The sequence below is a fragment of the Parasteatoda tepidariorum genome, chromosome 4 (genome assembly GCF_043381705.1).
Source record: "Parasteatoda tepidariorum isolate YZ-2023 chromosome 4, CAS_Ptep_4.0, whole genome shotgun sequence".
Classification (NCBI taxonomy): Eukaryota; Metazoa; Arthropoda; class Arachnida; order Araneae; family Theridiidae; genus Parasteatoda; species Parasteatoda tepidariorum.
Genome location: NC_092207.1, coordinates 50640075 through 50655799, shown reverse-complemented (window position 1 = coordinate 50655799; position 15725 = coordinate 50640075). Strand labels below are relative to the sequence as shown.

Genomic DNA, 15725 nt, shown 5'->3' with positions numbered 1-15725 from the left:
TGTAATTGTTATGTACGTAATGTATGTAACATAATGTACGTTAATGTAATTGTTAAAACGTACCATAAACAAGAATTAAAAAAAAAAAAATTGTTATAAATATAATAGAGGTATGTTTTATCTGCTAAAATTTTTTATAGTTATACAGTAGCAGGAATACTATAAATTAACGTTTTTGTTATTTATACTACTTTTTTGTAATTTTAGTTTATTTTTTTTATGCTATGATTGTTAAATGTCAATGTTTGTACTTTGTAAAACTCAAATGTGTTTGCAAACTAACTCAATTCCATTTATCGTGAAGTGTGTATTCATCTTTATATATTCATTGAGTCTGTTCATACATTTATTAGAATTTATTTATTTGAAAGGCAGTGTAAATAAAACTATACTTTAAATACATAAATGCAGTCTTTAGTATTCAGTCTTGATTTACAAGAGGCACATATTTAACACTAATTTCCCACAATAAAATTATCCAGTTAAAACACAAATGAAATCATAAAATGTACTCAACGTAAGTCTAAAATTATACAATAAATATTATCTTATAAATAGAACAATATCAAATACATGTGTCAAAAAGAGGTACATATAAATGTATAAAACAAGTTAACTTTAATCAGTTGACCATTGAAAATATATTTTCCACAAGTTAACATCTAATTAAAAGCAACAAAATTAATGTTTACCAATTAGTATTCAACATTTACGAAAATAGCTGACACTACTAGTAATATTTTATATGATTTGAAAACGGAGTTTTTATTCAGTTTAAAAAAATTTCATTATTTAATGCTATATTTTGTTTCAATATTAAATAGTCCTTAAATTATCTTTATTCCTTTGTTTAAATTATGATTGTTCAGCTTTTAATAGTTACTATTAATTGATGTAAGTAGTTTCGTAGATTATTACATTAATTAAGACCTTATAGGTATACATAAATTGCATAATTTCTTTTGTTTTACATCTACTTCTTTAAAATTTACATATTCACATCTTACTCAGTTCCCAAGAATATCATCAAATTTTAAATGAGGTGGTTGGGTTGTTAAAGCTAATAATGACACTGTTATTGAAAAGCAAATTTTCTTCCAAATGTCAAATTGAAGCATACCAAAGTTCATAAAGCTTCATGTGATGTTCACAAAGCTTAAAAATGTTCATGCATAACCAAGTAAAACATTTACAGTTGATCTGTATTTTAGGAAAAAATGAAGAAACCAATATAAAAATACAAGTTTTTCAAAAATGATTTTATGACCAAATGTGACATTCTTTTAGCAAAAGCAATCAAAGTAACTTCATCGTTCCTGTTATGATAAACATGGAATAATTATAATAAATAGTTTTCATATCAATCATATTTTGAATTCACACATAAATATTAATAACTTTTATTGAAGCTGATTAACACATTGATTGGAACAGTAGAAATTGCAAGTAATGTAGAATAGTACTACAATATCAAAAGTTTAATAAAATTCCTTTTTTATGAAATCAGGTGCAAAACTAGCTAGAGTATGTAGTTAAAAAGCTAAATTTTTTTTATCAATATTTTCAGAAATGGACGGCATTATGTTTCCTTAAATTACTCATTTTTTTAAAAACAATTATTCTTACTTAACCTTAGCTGAACGTTTCATCCTTTGAAAATCATTAACAATATAAGTTCTATTGATTAAACATGACATAATAATTAGTTAAAAAATTTATATCTTATGTAGCATTCACAAAATTTCTTAATAATGTTTTCAAAATGCTTAGTAATGACAATTTTTAACAAATAGATGTTTGAAGACTCACTGTTGAAAAATTTATCCAAAACCTCACAGCAAATGAAACATTAAAGTTATAATTTGAATAAAATGTTAAAACAAAATATACAAGATTATAGTTTTGAACTTGATATCTATGTACAAGATTATGTTGCATGCACTATATCACCGGACATTTTAAAAGAAATGACACAATTTTAATGCACCGATACACGAGATGCCAAGAAATTTTCTTGAAAAGAAAGTTATTTTATCATTTTGCAGGGAATTTAAATTCATTCCTTAATCACATAGATATGTTGCTTGCCTTTGTAGGATTTTGAATCACAGTACTCTGTAAAATCTTTCCTTTCTGAAAATTTCTTGGCTTATGTCCTAGAAGCGATCTTTTGGCAAGGTCCCCATTTCGGAATCTTGCAAGTATTGTAGCTCTTGCAAGTCTTTGAATTTTTCGTGATCTTTTATCCTTGTATAATTAGCTGCAAGACACATGATATAATGCACCTATAAAAGAAAGTTAATTTATGTAGTTAGTCGTTGAGTCTCGGGCAAAAATTTTAAAAACCAGTGTTTTTTTAAATAATGCAAGTTACAAAAGAAAAAGAGGCGCAGTTGAGGTAATACTAAATTTCATATTCATAGAGATTTGTAAGTAGAAGGCTATGAAAGTTCTTTTTTTTCTTCTTCTCTTTGATTTTTATATGTATATTTGTGTGAAACTGAGTAATTGGCAATTGCTGATAAATCTATGCATATATTTCTTTCATGTGGCACCATAAACTTGGAAATTTTTCGATCTATTGGCAACATTATAGTTATTATTCATTTTGTTACGTTGTCTTAAGTAATAATTTAAGTAGTGCTAAAAAAATAGTTATACAGTAAAACTTGTGTAAGTTGACCACTTGTGGTGCATTGTTTTAGTGGTCAACTTAGACAAGTTTGCAACTTATAGTTGGGGTGGGACATTGTTTACTTTTTCGTTTCCTTTCCGAAAACATGTAATTTGAAAACTTTAACAAAACAAAATTATTAGAAAACTATTGAAAAATTATTCAAAATTATAAAAGATCAAAGCATATTTCAGAGCATTCTTTTATTCAAATGCTCACTATTGCAACTGGAAGAGCAACTTTTCAACTAACACACCTGTTCTCAATGAATGAATGAAAGAAATGGTCAAAAGCTGACCCCCTACAGTTTCTCTAGATAGTCAACTCACAAAAGGGTTTAGATTAGCTTTTTACACTATTTCACCAAACAAGTGAAATTTTAACATACATTGCAAAATGACAGAAAATTTTCTGATTTTCTTTTTTCTGGTCAACTTATGAAGGTTTTAGAATTGAATTTCATAATACTCCTTGTCAAAATTGACTTATTTCGGTGGTCAACATACAAGAAAGACAGGTGGTCAAGTTACAAAGGCTTTGCTTCTTTATATTATATAGGAAAATTTCCGTTCTTGATAATTGACTTCAACTTATGCAGGTGTCCAACTTACAAGGGTGGTCAACTTGACAGGTCTCACTGTACGTTAAATATATATTTAGATTCATTTTGTTAGGTTGCCTTAAGTTTTCACGATAAGTATTTATTTAGAATAATTTTGCATTTTTGTAGAAATAAAACCTTACTTAACCTTACCTGTATATATATATCGGCACGATAAGCACAGGTATTTCTCTATCCAAATTGGCAACACTATATTACTCATTTTGTTAAGATGTCTTAAGTAAAAATTTAAGTAGTACTGAATATTCGCGATCGCAACACTCGAATACGCCATCTGGGGAGAGACCGGTTTCATGCCTTTAGCCCTTCTCCCTTTCCTCTCCTCCTTTTTTCAGTTATATAGGAATGTACTACGATATTTTCCCTTTTCTTAATAGTTTTCCTTTTTATATAATAAAAATAATTTTTAAAATTTCCATGATACTTTTCTTTAGAACTATGTTTAATGTAGTTTTCAGTTCCATATAGTTTTTCAAGTTAAAAGATTTTAATCTATATGAAATTCAAGAGATAAACTAACGTACTTCCTTCCTCTATGACTTTCCACACGCTAATGGGGAAAGCATGTGAAGTGTTGCCATAGGAAAAGAGTTCTGCTCTACGCCACCTGCAGCCCATTTCGATCGCCAATTTAGTTGTATGTTAAGTAATTATTTAGATTTATTTTTAAATCATTAAAAAATGGTTATAGAAATTTTTAACATAAATTGTGCTATGGAGCTTGCTGCATACTGTCATACCAATTATGTGTGACGGCGCTTACCTTTTTCGAGCAATAGCCTATATAATAAATTACGATACTCTAGTTGCGTGTTGAGTATTTCTCAGTACAGGAAGTGGTACAGTACGTAATGAAACTTAGGGATACATTTTCTATCTTATCTCATGACAGAGATGGAAATAATTTTATACTTCTGCTGCCTACCATGTTAAAATGTCCCGAATTCTTACTTGAGATAGTTTGTGTGGTTTAATGATTAAGATTTGAAATTATTACCAAAATTCAATGCATAAAAAACTGCTGCAATATCTCGAACATTTCTTGAAAATACTTAGAATTGAAATCAAAACCAGACAACAGTGAAACAATTTGGTTAATATTTGAATTAAGGTGTTGGGATTGGAATTGAATTGAAGAATTAGAATGTTTAAATACAGTAGTGCTGTGCATTCGGCTTGGTTACAATTAAAGCTTATATGTTGTGCAAGATAATTTCGAAAGGTGACCATGCTAGGTGACAAAATCGGCTAATAAATAACAATTTCCGTATTCCTCATTTCGAGAGTGTAGCGCAATCGTGTGATGAGAGTATTGTCAAGAAAGTTCTAAGCAACAATTTTGAATAGAATTGAGATTTCGAAGATTTTATTTTAATCCCATTTAACTATACAACATTCATTTATTTTCTAAATATTTAAAATTTTACAGATTTCGTGATGCATGTAATTTGTGAAAAGGTCTTACAGTTTTTTTTTTAGAGAGAAAGAAGGTTCTACGTGAATTTCACTTTGATTATAAACACTCAACTAGTTATCTTAGAAAACCTTTTTTATAAGAACAAAATAAAATACTATTAGTATGTACAGTATGATGCAAGCAGTTTAAGTGAATGTTAAGGATTTATAGATTTCGCCAATCGGCAAGAGATAAAGGGAAGCCCAAATCTATATTTTCTATTTTCAACGTATAAACTATATCGATGAAAATACTTTGTAAAAAAGAAAGTAAATTTTTTCAAATTTACTTAAATATCAATTTTAAACCTTTACCCAATCAGCTCATCAACATTTAACTCTGAAAGATGTGGTTTATTTTTATTGTCTACGTGAATATAAATAATTGGAGGATTGGTAGTTTTCAGCGGTATAATTTTTTTTTTCAAATAAGGAGTAGTTTGACTTGCTGCAATGATTTATTGGTTAGCTTTAATTAAGGGTTAATTATTAAGAATTCTTGGTACATTTTAAAAATTAATTTTTCTTCCTTGCAACACTTATAACATTTAATAAAAAGGTCGTAGACGTGTATGATATATCTTATTAAATAATTGGCATCTTAAAGCACATACCAAACTTATGACAACAACAATGGATGCAGCGAAAGATAATATGAAATATGGCGTCGCATACTGGACCTGAAAAAAGAAAAGAATAATGTACATGTTTTATTTAATATTTATGTAAATGGTGATTTCAGCCAAGCTATATCAGAGAAACACTTAGAAAACAAAACACTGTTCTGACGATTCGCTTTATAAAACCAATTTAATTTTCAAGTTTTTTTTTTTCTCTTTTTCAAATTTCTCGAAGTAATTTTTTCGAAATATGTTTTATGAAATCTGCGTTTTTCAATTATTTATTTTTTAAAAATCTTTTCAAAAGTTGATTTTTTCAATTTTGTTTTTACTTCTGGAAACAAAAATAATAGTAATAGCTAAAATGTTTTATATTCAACATATAAAAACGAAATAGTGAAAATAAAATTTTTTAGCCGAAGACATTCTTAAAGCGACTTTTATCTAAAAATAACTGTAGTGTTATAATTTGAGTACACACTTCAAAAATTAACTTATTAAAAATTTATTAAAAGAACTTCTGAATTTTAAAATAGGTAACAAATAGCAATAATGCTTTTTACTTTTGTTCAATATTATTTTAAAACCCGTTTTTTTTTTTATAAATTATTTAAAGAATTTCCCATTGAATACCTGTAAATGACGTCACCGTAGGTTAATTGTTGCATGGTTAGACATAATCACTTTATTTCTTCTCAAGTTGAAAGTACCCGCGATTCGAGCAATGAATTAAAACTATAAGTTTATGGTATATTCGGCCACAATAGTGCATGTAAATATTTTCCATATAAAATAAATAATCTTGATCATGAAAAAAACAAAAACGTTTTATTATCCCGCATTTTAATAATAGGAAACAATTATAAATGACACAAAAATAAGCAAAAGAATTAAATTATGTACAATGTGAGCTTTCATCGATGAAGTAAAAAAAGAGTATCGATGTCATAACTTTAAAATTCCGTAACGATAAATTTACGACTAAGAGAAAAATTTAAAATTTTCATATTCACTATATGAATTCAAATATTTCTCATAAATAGAGAACATTTAAAAAAATAACATGAATTCAAATATTTTCCCATAAAAGAAAGAAAATATTTAAAAAAATAATCTGATGTTTATTATTATACTATGATTAAAATATTAGAAATTCATTTAGAAACATAACACTTTAGGAAAAAAAGATGGGAAATGAAAATATCNACTGTGGTTTAGTTGAATTTATTAATTGTTACAATTGACCCCGTAAGTGGGGACAATTGTAACAAGTGCACGACTGTCAAAAATTGTTAATAACTAATATAATAACATTTAAAATAAGGTTTTTTCTTTCTTTCTAGTAGAGGATAGTCTACTTTACTCGTCTGTCAAATAATACTAATAAGATATTGGATTTTTTGTTAATTGAAAATAGTTAAGTAAAAAATGTTACAATTGACCCCACTCTCCCCTATTATTTAGGCTCCAAAATCTCAAAGAAACAACTTCTTTTTTTTAATTGAAGACTTGGATTTCCCTGAAATAGTTTCCGGATTATACATTCAGATTGCTGCATTTTGATAATTTGTAGTTGCAAAATGAAGATGGCTTGAAAATTGCTTGAGAAATGCGTGAAAAATAACTTGAGAAATACATGAAAAATAAATTTAGACTTGCTTGATATTGATAAAATAAAAAACAGTCTAATAATCTAGATTTTTAAAACGAATGGTTAAAAATATCGATTCTCATTTGATGATTGCCATAACTTTTAGACACCCTCTCAATGTTTGTTCAGAGATAATAAAATATTACTTACCGTATCAGTGCAGAAGATTTTTCTTTTATCGCAAATTTTCAGCAACTTATAATCTGTGCCATTTGGAAATGCGAAATCTGTGAAAGAGGAAAAGAAATTGAAGTAGTTTTCCTTGCTGATTCATGGTATTTAAATAAAAAAATATAATAATCTATACAATAATTTTGCACTTAAGGTAATGTGAGAGTACTTACGAAATTGCTGAAGGTCAATGCATTCAGTTGGCTGCTCGCACATCATTTTTAAAACATAGAAGATGAAAACTACTATTACAAGACAACATGAAAAAGCCAGCCACACGAGATTTAAAAGGTAAGCCAGAGTCATGCACTGAAAATTAAACACAGTATTTAGTGAATTTTTTAAATATAATGGGCTTTCTTCACTAGTACTACTTGATTGAATAGTGACTCAATAGGCATCATGAGCCGTTATTTAATATTAAATTTACATTGCCTCTAATTACTTCAACATGCTATTTCAAAAACATCATCTTAAACGTTGAAAGCACAAAGAGTATAATTTTTTAAATTGGATTTTTTTTTGAAACAGTTATAAAAATTATTGTGTGAGGCCATTAAAATATTCTTTATAAGAATCGGAAATAATTTTAATTCGAATTCTATTGATACAATTGTAAATAAGAGAGTAACAATAAGGACTTCTTATCGCTAATTAAAGTAGTATATCAGGGAAATTAAATTTTTCTTTTTAAACTAAAGATTATATATATTTTAAATAATTCTTGGAAAAATTTAAGTATTTTACCACGAAGTTAAATGAACGTTTTTAGTACATTTTAAATATTAATTATGGTTGATTCATTGATTTATTAAAAAAAAAAATTAAAGTTAACCTTCATTCACATATTAATTACTGTTTACGTGTGAATTATTTTCTACTAATTATTTTTATATACATTTTTTAAAGTCATATTCTATATGGTGATATGAAGAGTTTATTAATGTTTAATTATTTTAATTTTCTTTGCTCATTTCAAAATTGATATATCAAAAAAATAATTAATCTCATTTTTCAAACAACTGCCAAATTTTCGGTATTATTTAAAGCTCTGTTTTCAAAAACTTTTCTTAGCACCATGGGACATAAAATATTTTAAATAATAAATAAAAACTGGACTGATTGCTTGATTGGTACTTGAATAGCGAATTTTCGTAAGACTCTACAAGAACTTCATTTTTTTTAATGACTAACATCTTTGTAATAACGTACAGATAGTACAATAACCTATTTTATGAATTGTGTATAGATTTTTGTAAATTTTTTTACATGGAGCAGGCGATAAAGCAAGTATTGACAAAAGAAGTTATTCTCACCAGAGCTGTCGTAATTCTTCCTCCAACACGGGACTTCCATCCTCTGTAAATTTTTGATCTTGTGGCTCCCGTTGAAAATATTCCGACCACTAGCAACGTTATTGCAAGAAGTCCCATGAAAGCACCAACAATGATAAATATGAGACGGACATCATTGAGCCTGAGAAGACAAACAAAAATTTCATTCATGACACTTAGTTGGATTTTATAACATCAAAAAAGTACTAAATAAGATAAAATCTATTTAAAAAAATTATAATTTGAAGATCTTCTCTGAAGAAAATTATTTTCCATTGGATTGTGCTTTGTTTTCTTTACTCTCGAATACCCTGTTTTAGCATTGATTTAGTTATTTAAAATATCACATATTAAATAATCTTGTTCTCTTGCTACTTTCTATTTAGCGCCATTTTTTAATTTTCAATACTATTGAGAATCTTTTCAGTTTTATTTTTTAAATTTATCATTTTTATTCCTGCTAACGCTTAGTACATAAATTCGAAGTTTCGTTTAATCTTCAGACAGGTTTGTTTTGTTACAGAAAAAAGTGCAAATGGTTTTAAAAGAATTTATTCTCATAGTCATTTATATTTCATTTTGTCAGAATAGTTTTTTCTTTCTTCTCTCAATTGTCTTTCTCTTGTGTTTGAGAAAAATCGTTTTCAGTTGCTTACTATTATCGGTTTTACAATTCATGCCGAATTTTTGAGAGTTTAACTTACAAGGGAAACTAGGGAAGTGTGACTCGCCAATTTTGAACTAAACTGGTGGGATGTATGCCTTATAAGGAATAATTTTAGGGGGCAACATTCGTTTCGGCCCATAGAAGGTCCTGTGAGAGATAAAAAATAATTCAATATATAGAAAAATCGGTATTTTATTACTTCAATGCAGACTATTAGTTATTGTAATTNCTTTTTGTTCATTTTAATTTTTGAAGTAATATGATTCTTAAAACTATGGAATGTAAAGTTTAAATAGGCCTTTCATGTTATATCATTAAATTTAGTACAACTATTTCTCGGGCATTAGGTTTTAACTCTTATAAGAATATGCTTATTTTTTTCTGTTAATGTGCAAATATTTTTCCGATGTGCTTTGGATGTTCCTTCTCTAAAAAAAGGAGATACCATTTTGTTTTCGTTTGCATAAGAAAGGATATTAATCATTTTTCTTTTTTAAATTTAATTAGCCACAATAAAGAAGGAACGTTGCAATGCTACATGCTACATTAACGACGTCTCTAGAGTAACTGAATGACGGTTCATGTAGAAATCGCAGGTAAGCGTCTCATACAACAACGCCCCCTATAGTTCGTTGCGATCGCGAATAGTCATTTATGTTTCATTTTGCCAGAATTGTTTTTTCTTTCTTCTCTCAACTGTCTTTTTCTTGTGTTTGAGAAAAATCGTTTTCAGTTGCTAACTATAATCGGTTTTACAATTCATGCCGAATTTTTTAGAGTTTAACTTAGCTTAGCGCCCTTTCAGCAGTGCAGCTTGTTGCACTTCAGTATTTACCGTATGCTAGTCCGAAAATAAAAAAAATTCTTATTTTTCTAATACATACTCTCCAACTACTTCGAAATTTGCATAAATATTATTATATATACTAAAAATTATTGCTATATTGTTCCTTGTGGGAACAAAGGTAAAGTAATAATATTTCAGTAAATTAGAATTAAAGCATAGAATTAGATGCTTGAATTAGATCTATAGAAGACTAACAGACCACGTTCTTAATGTTTGATTAATCTTTTATAGAATTTTCATTTGTTATAAAATGTCTAGATTAGTTCGTTTCTCAGTAGAAAATATATTAAGCTCAAACCTCAAATTTTTAAGAAAGTGTTAATGCAAATCATATTTCTTAAAACAGTTAAATGTAAGGTTTGAAAAATTGGAACAAAACAAAAACAGGAAACCGATAGCTAATCACGCATTGTTTAGTTTACGTTGTACTTAATAGTTTTAACTTTTATCTCGAATATTTAATAAAGTAATAAGTGTAAAGGCAAATGGTCTTATTTGTTCTGCTTTAATAACCGAAAATAATAAAAAAATGTTTTGTTAACACTTTTTTAGAAAGGACAATTTGCGATATTCTGATAATTTCTCATAATCTTGATATGAAATTTAAAAAGTTTTTTCGAAAATATGCTTGCGTTCGCAAATCGAGAAGACATTTAAATATACAATTTTTTTCGAAATAGAAACTAAGAAAATGAAATACTATTACATTTTAATCATTCGTTGAACTGCCTGAAGAATTTGCAGTTTTTTGCCTTTTTATTTATAGTTTTCGAAAGTTATGTAACTCCAAATGAAATTATCAAAAGCTATTCCGCAAGTTTAGGGATTAATTCAACAGACAGTCTATGCTGAACAGTATATTTTCGTTACATTTTGAAAGATTTTAGCCGTGAGTTAAATTATTGTATTAGAATATTTAAGTGGTCTAAAACGAGATATAAAACAGATATTCACTTCTGTAAACAACGGTGAAAATCATAAATGAATAAAATCCGAAAAACCAATTAAAATATTACCATTCCAAATCATAAATGAAAACAGTTTCGAACATGTCTAGTGTCAGTCTTACGGCAGGATAAAGGCATATTAAAAATGTCAGTACTCCAGCACAGCATAAAATTGTGGCAATTAAGGTACCGTAAGGTACCCTTGTCATACATTTTGAGCACCCTCCTAAATAAAAAAGAAATAGAGTAAATAATTTTATAATTTTATTTCTAATTCTATCTATCTATATATATATGTAATACAAAAATTATAAATACTTTTGTATTAATAACAACATTAAAACTCTTTCGTTTTCATAAAATGTCTTTGGTAAAGAATAGGTGTAGAAATTCTATTTTGGGACTTCAAGGCTAAAAACATACCATTGAATTATAATTACATTTATATTTCAAAGGAGGAGTTATTTTTAGAGTCTTGTCCCTCTTTCACTTCCATATAAGGAAGTATTAAATGATTTTCCATAATGCGTAGAGTTACAAGGTATGTACGATTTGAGCCTGTTTACATCAATTTCTATTTGTATTTAATGCGAGAGCCATGGTTTTCGCATGTCTCTTGCTGATGAACGTGTTTCATAAAAGATCTGCCGGAACCATCCGGAGTTTTGTCCACACCCCCTCCCTTGTGGATGTGAACTGTTATAACCACTAACCTACCTTAAAATAAACCTTTTGAGAACTTATTACGGCTTACGACTGAATTATTAAAGGTGAATGCAACAATGATAACAGGGATGTGGCCCTGTTATTATAAGCCGGCAGGATATTAGCTTCGCTGAGAAAACCCTTCGGAGGAAACTATTACTTATTTCAATCAAGTTGAATCTTAAGCTTAGCTAGTGCTGAATCGCCGAAGGTTTTCATCCCTGACACCGGGAAAAAGTGAAAAGGATGATTCCACCTGTTGTGGGAATTGGTACATTTTCGTTTTTTCGGTAAAATATTTCCCTCCTGAAAAAATAAAATTGCATCTTGTTTTGTTTTTGGCAAATCCCAAAGACGAATATTCGTAGCACTAAAAATGNAGATTTTGGGAGCATTCAACATTGTGTAATTGTTTTTAACTTTAGTATAAATTCCGACTTTATGGTACTTGCTTCGGAAACTGGGTTTAGCAGCTGGCTAATATCCTTAAATCTTTCACAATTCTAGAGACTTTGTTCAATAATAAGAGTTAAAATAGGACTCTTGCACATGAAATCTTTTTTCCCCCTAATTAATCTTATGAAATGCCTTAATGTCCAAAGAAGGCTAAGGTTATTATTGTAAAATATCTAAGCGGAATATTTATTTATGTATATATATATATATATATATAAATGAATTGTGTGTGGTAGACACTTAAACCACCCGACCAAAGGAGATGAAATTTGGCATACAGATAGTTCTAAGCACGAGGAAGGTTGACATTAGAACATTCTACGAAGAACCGTTCGAGCGGGATGAGCGAAAAGTGAAAAGGAATTTTCTGGTTAGTTGAGCGTTTGCCATCGCTTTAAATTTAAATATAGACGATTCAATTTTTAAATATTTTAAAGATAATGCCAGTAATATTTGCTTGCTTATAGCTCGATTTGATAAAAATAGTTTATTTCATGTACTTAAATAATTAATTATTTTCTATCCACTATGTCAGAGGAATTTAATGAACAGCATTAACACGGTAGCATTCGTGGACTACGTGATCAAATTATTATTCCAAAAGTTATCAGATACCACATGTTTGCTTTGTTTAAAGTATTCTTTAAAACGGTGTTTCTATAAAAGTAAATAATTTAAAATCAACGGTAATTAAAATGAAAAAAAATTGTGACTTTAAAGGCAAAATTAATGGAAAAGTGGTAGTGATTCACTAAGGAGAAACGTAAATTTAACTACTAATATTGACTGCAATGATTCTGAATTAATTTTGGTAATATATGCATATTGAAATAAGTTACGTACTAAAAATCGTACAAAAAATCTCAAATTTAATGAAGTAAAGGCACTTATTCGTTTAGAGGAAACGTAAAAAATTACCATATTGTTATTGACGACAATGAAATTGAAATTGTTAAATTTAAATTATGAAATAACCCATCTACTTAAAACCAAAAAAAAAAAAAAATAATAGTTAGCCGTTTTGGGAATATTGTTCGCACATATTATAAATTGTAACTCTTAATTATTATAAATAATATGTATTAGTTGAAATAAAAAAATAAGCTATGTGCTAAAAAGCAAAGTTTAAGGAGAAAAGATTAATTGGAAATTTATTTAGCGGAACCGTAGAAAATCGCCATACACCGATGACGTTTAATTAATTTCGGTAACATGGTATATTGGAAGCTATAATCAGGGGAAACAAATGCGCCTCCGAATTCATTTATTACCAACTTATTAGAAGCTGATACTAATAATGCTTTGCGTTGAAAGGTGAAATATCAATAAAGCAATTAATGTGATCGAAATTTGGGCTCTTTTTATATTTGAGTCCGAGGAACTCCGTTAAAGTGTAGTATGGTTTTTCTACAGTGTGTTTAAATACTTGCGTATAATTCTCAACAAGTATATAGTGTGACGTTAAAAGATGACATCGTATATTATGTCGAAGAAACATAATCGTTATATGTAGGTTTTGATGCATATTTAAATAGATAAAAATAGTCAAAGGGATAATGTATGGTTGATTAGAGTGTTTTATAAATCTAAGGCTAACAGGATGGGTAAACATCAACAAAAAAACTTAACTTCAAGCAATTGTCCGTTGCAATCTCAGTTTAAAACATTTCTAATAAACAGCCCATAATAACAGTATCATTATCGCGTGAAGTAATCTTAAAAATCTTTCCTAATGTTTTTACTAAAGGTTGCCTACAAGCATGTGAAGACAATTTAGAGTCCTGTATTAAATACCTAAAGAAGATATCTGGTTTAAAACATAAACATTTAAAATAATACTGTGCACATACTGCTGGATTTTTTTTCAGTGTAAGGAGCATCTTAGCCCATCAATGCCGAAGAAGGATTCAAGCAAAGCAGACACTTTTCGACAGTAAATTTATCTTTCAAAGTCTAAAGACAAAATGACAAAAGTTAAAACACCGACTGTTAAATCAGATTTATCTAACTGGGTGAATGCTCCTGAATTCGTGTCTAAGACTATTAACGTACACATTGAAGATCGCAGTCTTCACTCACCGCGAAGAGATAAAATGTCTACTTTTGGTCCAGATTTACTTAATTGGGTGCATGCACCTGAATTTTTGCCTAAAACCATTAACTCGCAGGTCGAGGATCATAATCTTGATTCACTAAGAATAGTTCAAAAATCTACATGCAGTCCAGTTTTACCTAATTGGATAAATGCCCCTGAATTTGTGCCAATAAATAACAATTTACGAGCCAAAGTTCGACATCATCACTCCACGAGGAAAGATAAAGTATCCAAACTGGGTCCAGATTCACTAAACTGGATAAATGCATCTGAATTTGTGCCCAACAACACTAACTTACGAGCTAAAGACCTAAGTATTCACCATTTCATGATAAAAGATAAAATATCTACTTGTGGCCCAGAATCAACTAACTGGGTTAATGCACCTGAATTCGTACCAAAGACCAAGAAATCGTTTGCCGATACTCTGAAACCAATTGTTTGTGGTACTACTAAGTTAAAACCGCAAAAATTGGACATGGAATTGTGTATACATTTCTTTGAAGGTAAGTGTCTATACAATGAAGAATGTCCATGCATTCACGGAGATTTGTGTGAACTGTGTCGGAAATATTGCCTGAATCCTTTTGATGAGAAGAAGCGGAAATATCATATTGAATACTGCGAAAAAGAACTTGAGCTAGATATGGAACTGTCATTTGCCATTCAACGTAGCTTGGATAAAACATGTGGTATATGTATGGATGTTATAATGGAAAAAGATCCAGCAGGTGAACGTCGATTTGGAATCCTTGAAAAATGTAATCACGTGTTTTGTTTATCCTGTATCAGAAAGTGGAGAAGTGTAAAAACATTTGAATCTGTTCAACATGTTAACCATCTATTAAATCCCGCTGTCAACCGCGCTTGCCCGGAATGTAGAGTATCATCTGGCTTCATCACACCTAGTCGATATTGGGTTGATACAGAAGAAGAAAAGAAAAAGTTAATTGCTGACTATAAAATGGCCTTAGGCAAAAAACCTTGTAAATATTTTAAGAGAGGTAAAGGAACCTGTCCTTTTGGTGGAGCTTGCTTCTATCTACACGCAAAGCCCGATGGTACAAAAGTAGATTTACCCCAACCTTCCAGGAGGCGACGACAAAATCAAAATGGCGAAATTGATTTCATGAATACAGTTACCTTGTGGGATTATTTGGAAGTAAGAGATACATTTGTATCTAGATAGACTTGTCTACGTTATGTTTTATTATAAATCTGAGTCAAATAAATCTTTACGAGGGAATCGTTTTAAATTTTGTCAACTGTTGAATATAGTATTCTACTACAAGGCAGAAGATTTAACTTAACTAGAACTGCTTACAAAAACATACTATTTTATTTTAAGAAAAATTTCTGTTTCACGCAATATATAATATATTTTTGTAGGGAATTTTTATGGCTGGTGTGAATAAAATGCTTATTTAAAATATGGTACATAATAACTAATATCAATATACTTGAATGAGTACATAGCATAT

General features: G+C 28.9%; 2 protein-coding genes across 2 annotated transcripts in view; one reads left to right on the top strand and one right to left on the bottom strand.

The window, feature by feature from the left end:
- Positions 1 to 341: 341 nt before the first annotated feature.
- The window catches only part of LOC107448228 (neuronal membrane glycoprotein M6-a), a 39337-nt gene continuing 23953 nt past the window's right edge, over positions 342 to 15725 (bottom strand). Inside the window, exons 2-7 of the mRNA XM_021148311.3 lie at positions 11058 to 11214; positions 8510 to 8669; positions 7367 to 7502; positions 7173 to 7249; positions 5366 to 5431; positions 342 to 2285 (exon numbers count right to left, since the gene is read on the bottom strand). Coding sequence (XP_021003970.1) covers positions 2157 to 2285; positions 5366 to 5431; positions 7173 to 7249; positions 7367 to 7502; positions 8510 to 8669; positions 11058 to 11214 — 725 coding nt within the window. The 3' untranslated portion in view covers positions 342 to 2156. The remainder of the gene's footprint in view (positions 2286 to 5365; positions 5432 to 7172; positions 7250 to 7366; positions 7503 to 8509; positions 8670 to 11057; positions 11215 to 15725) is intronic.
- Positions 13983 to 15568, top strand: LOC139425362 (probable E3 ubiquitin-protein ligase makorin-1). Its single transcript, XM_071179782.1, has one exon. The coding sequence runs from the start codon at positions 14114 to 14116 to the stop codon at positions 15431 to 15433; it is 1320 nt and encodes a 439-aa protein (XP_071035883.1). The 5' UTR covers positions 13983 to 14113; the 3' UTR covers positions 15434 to 15568.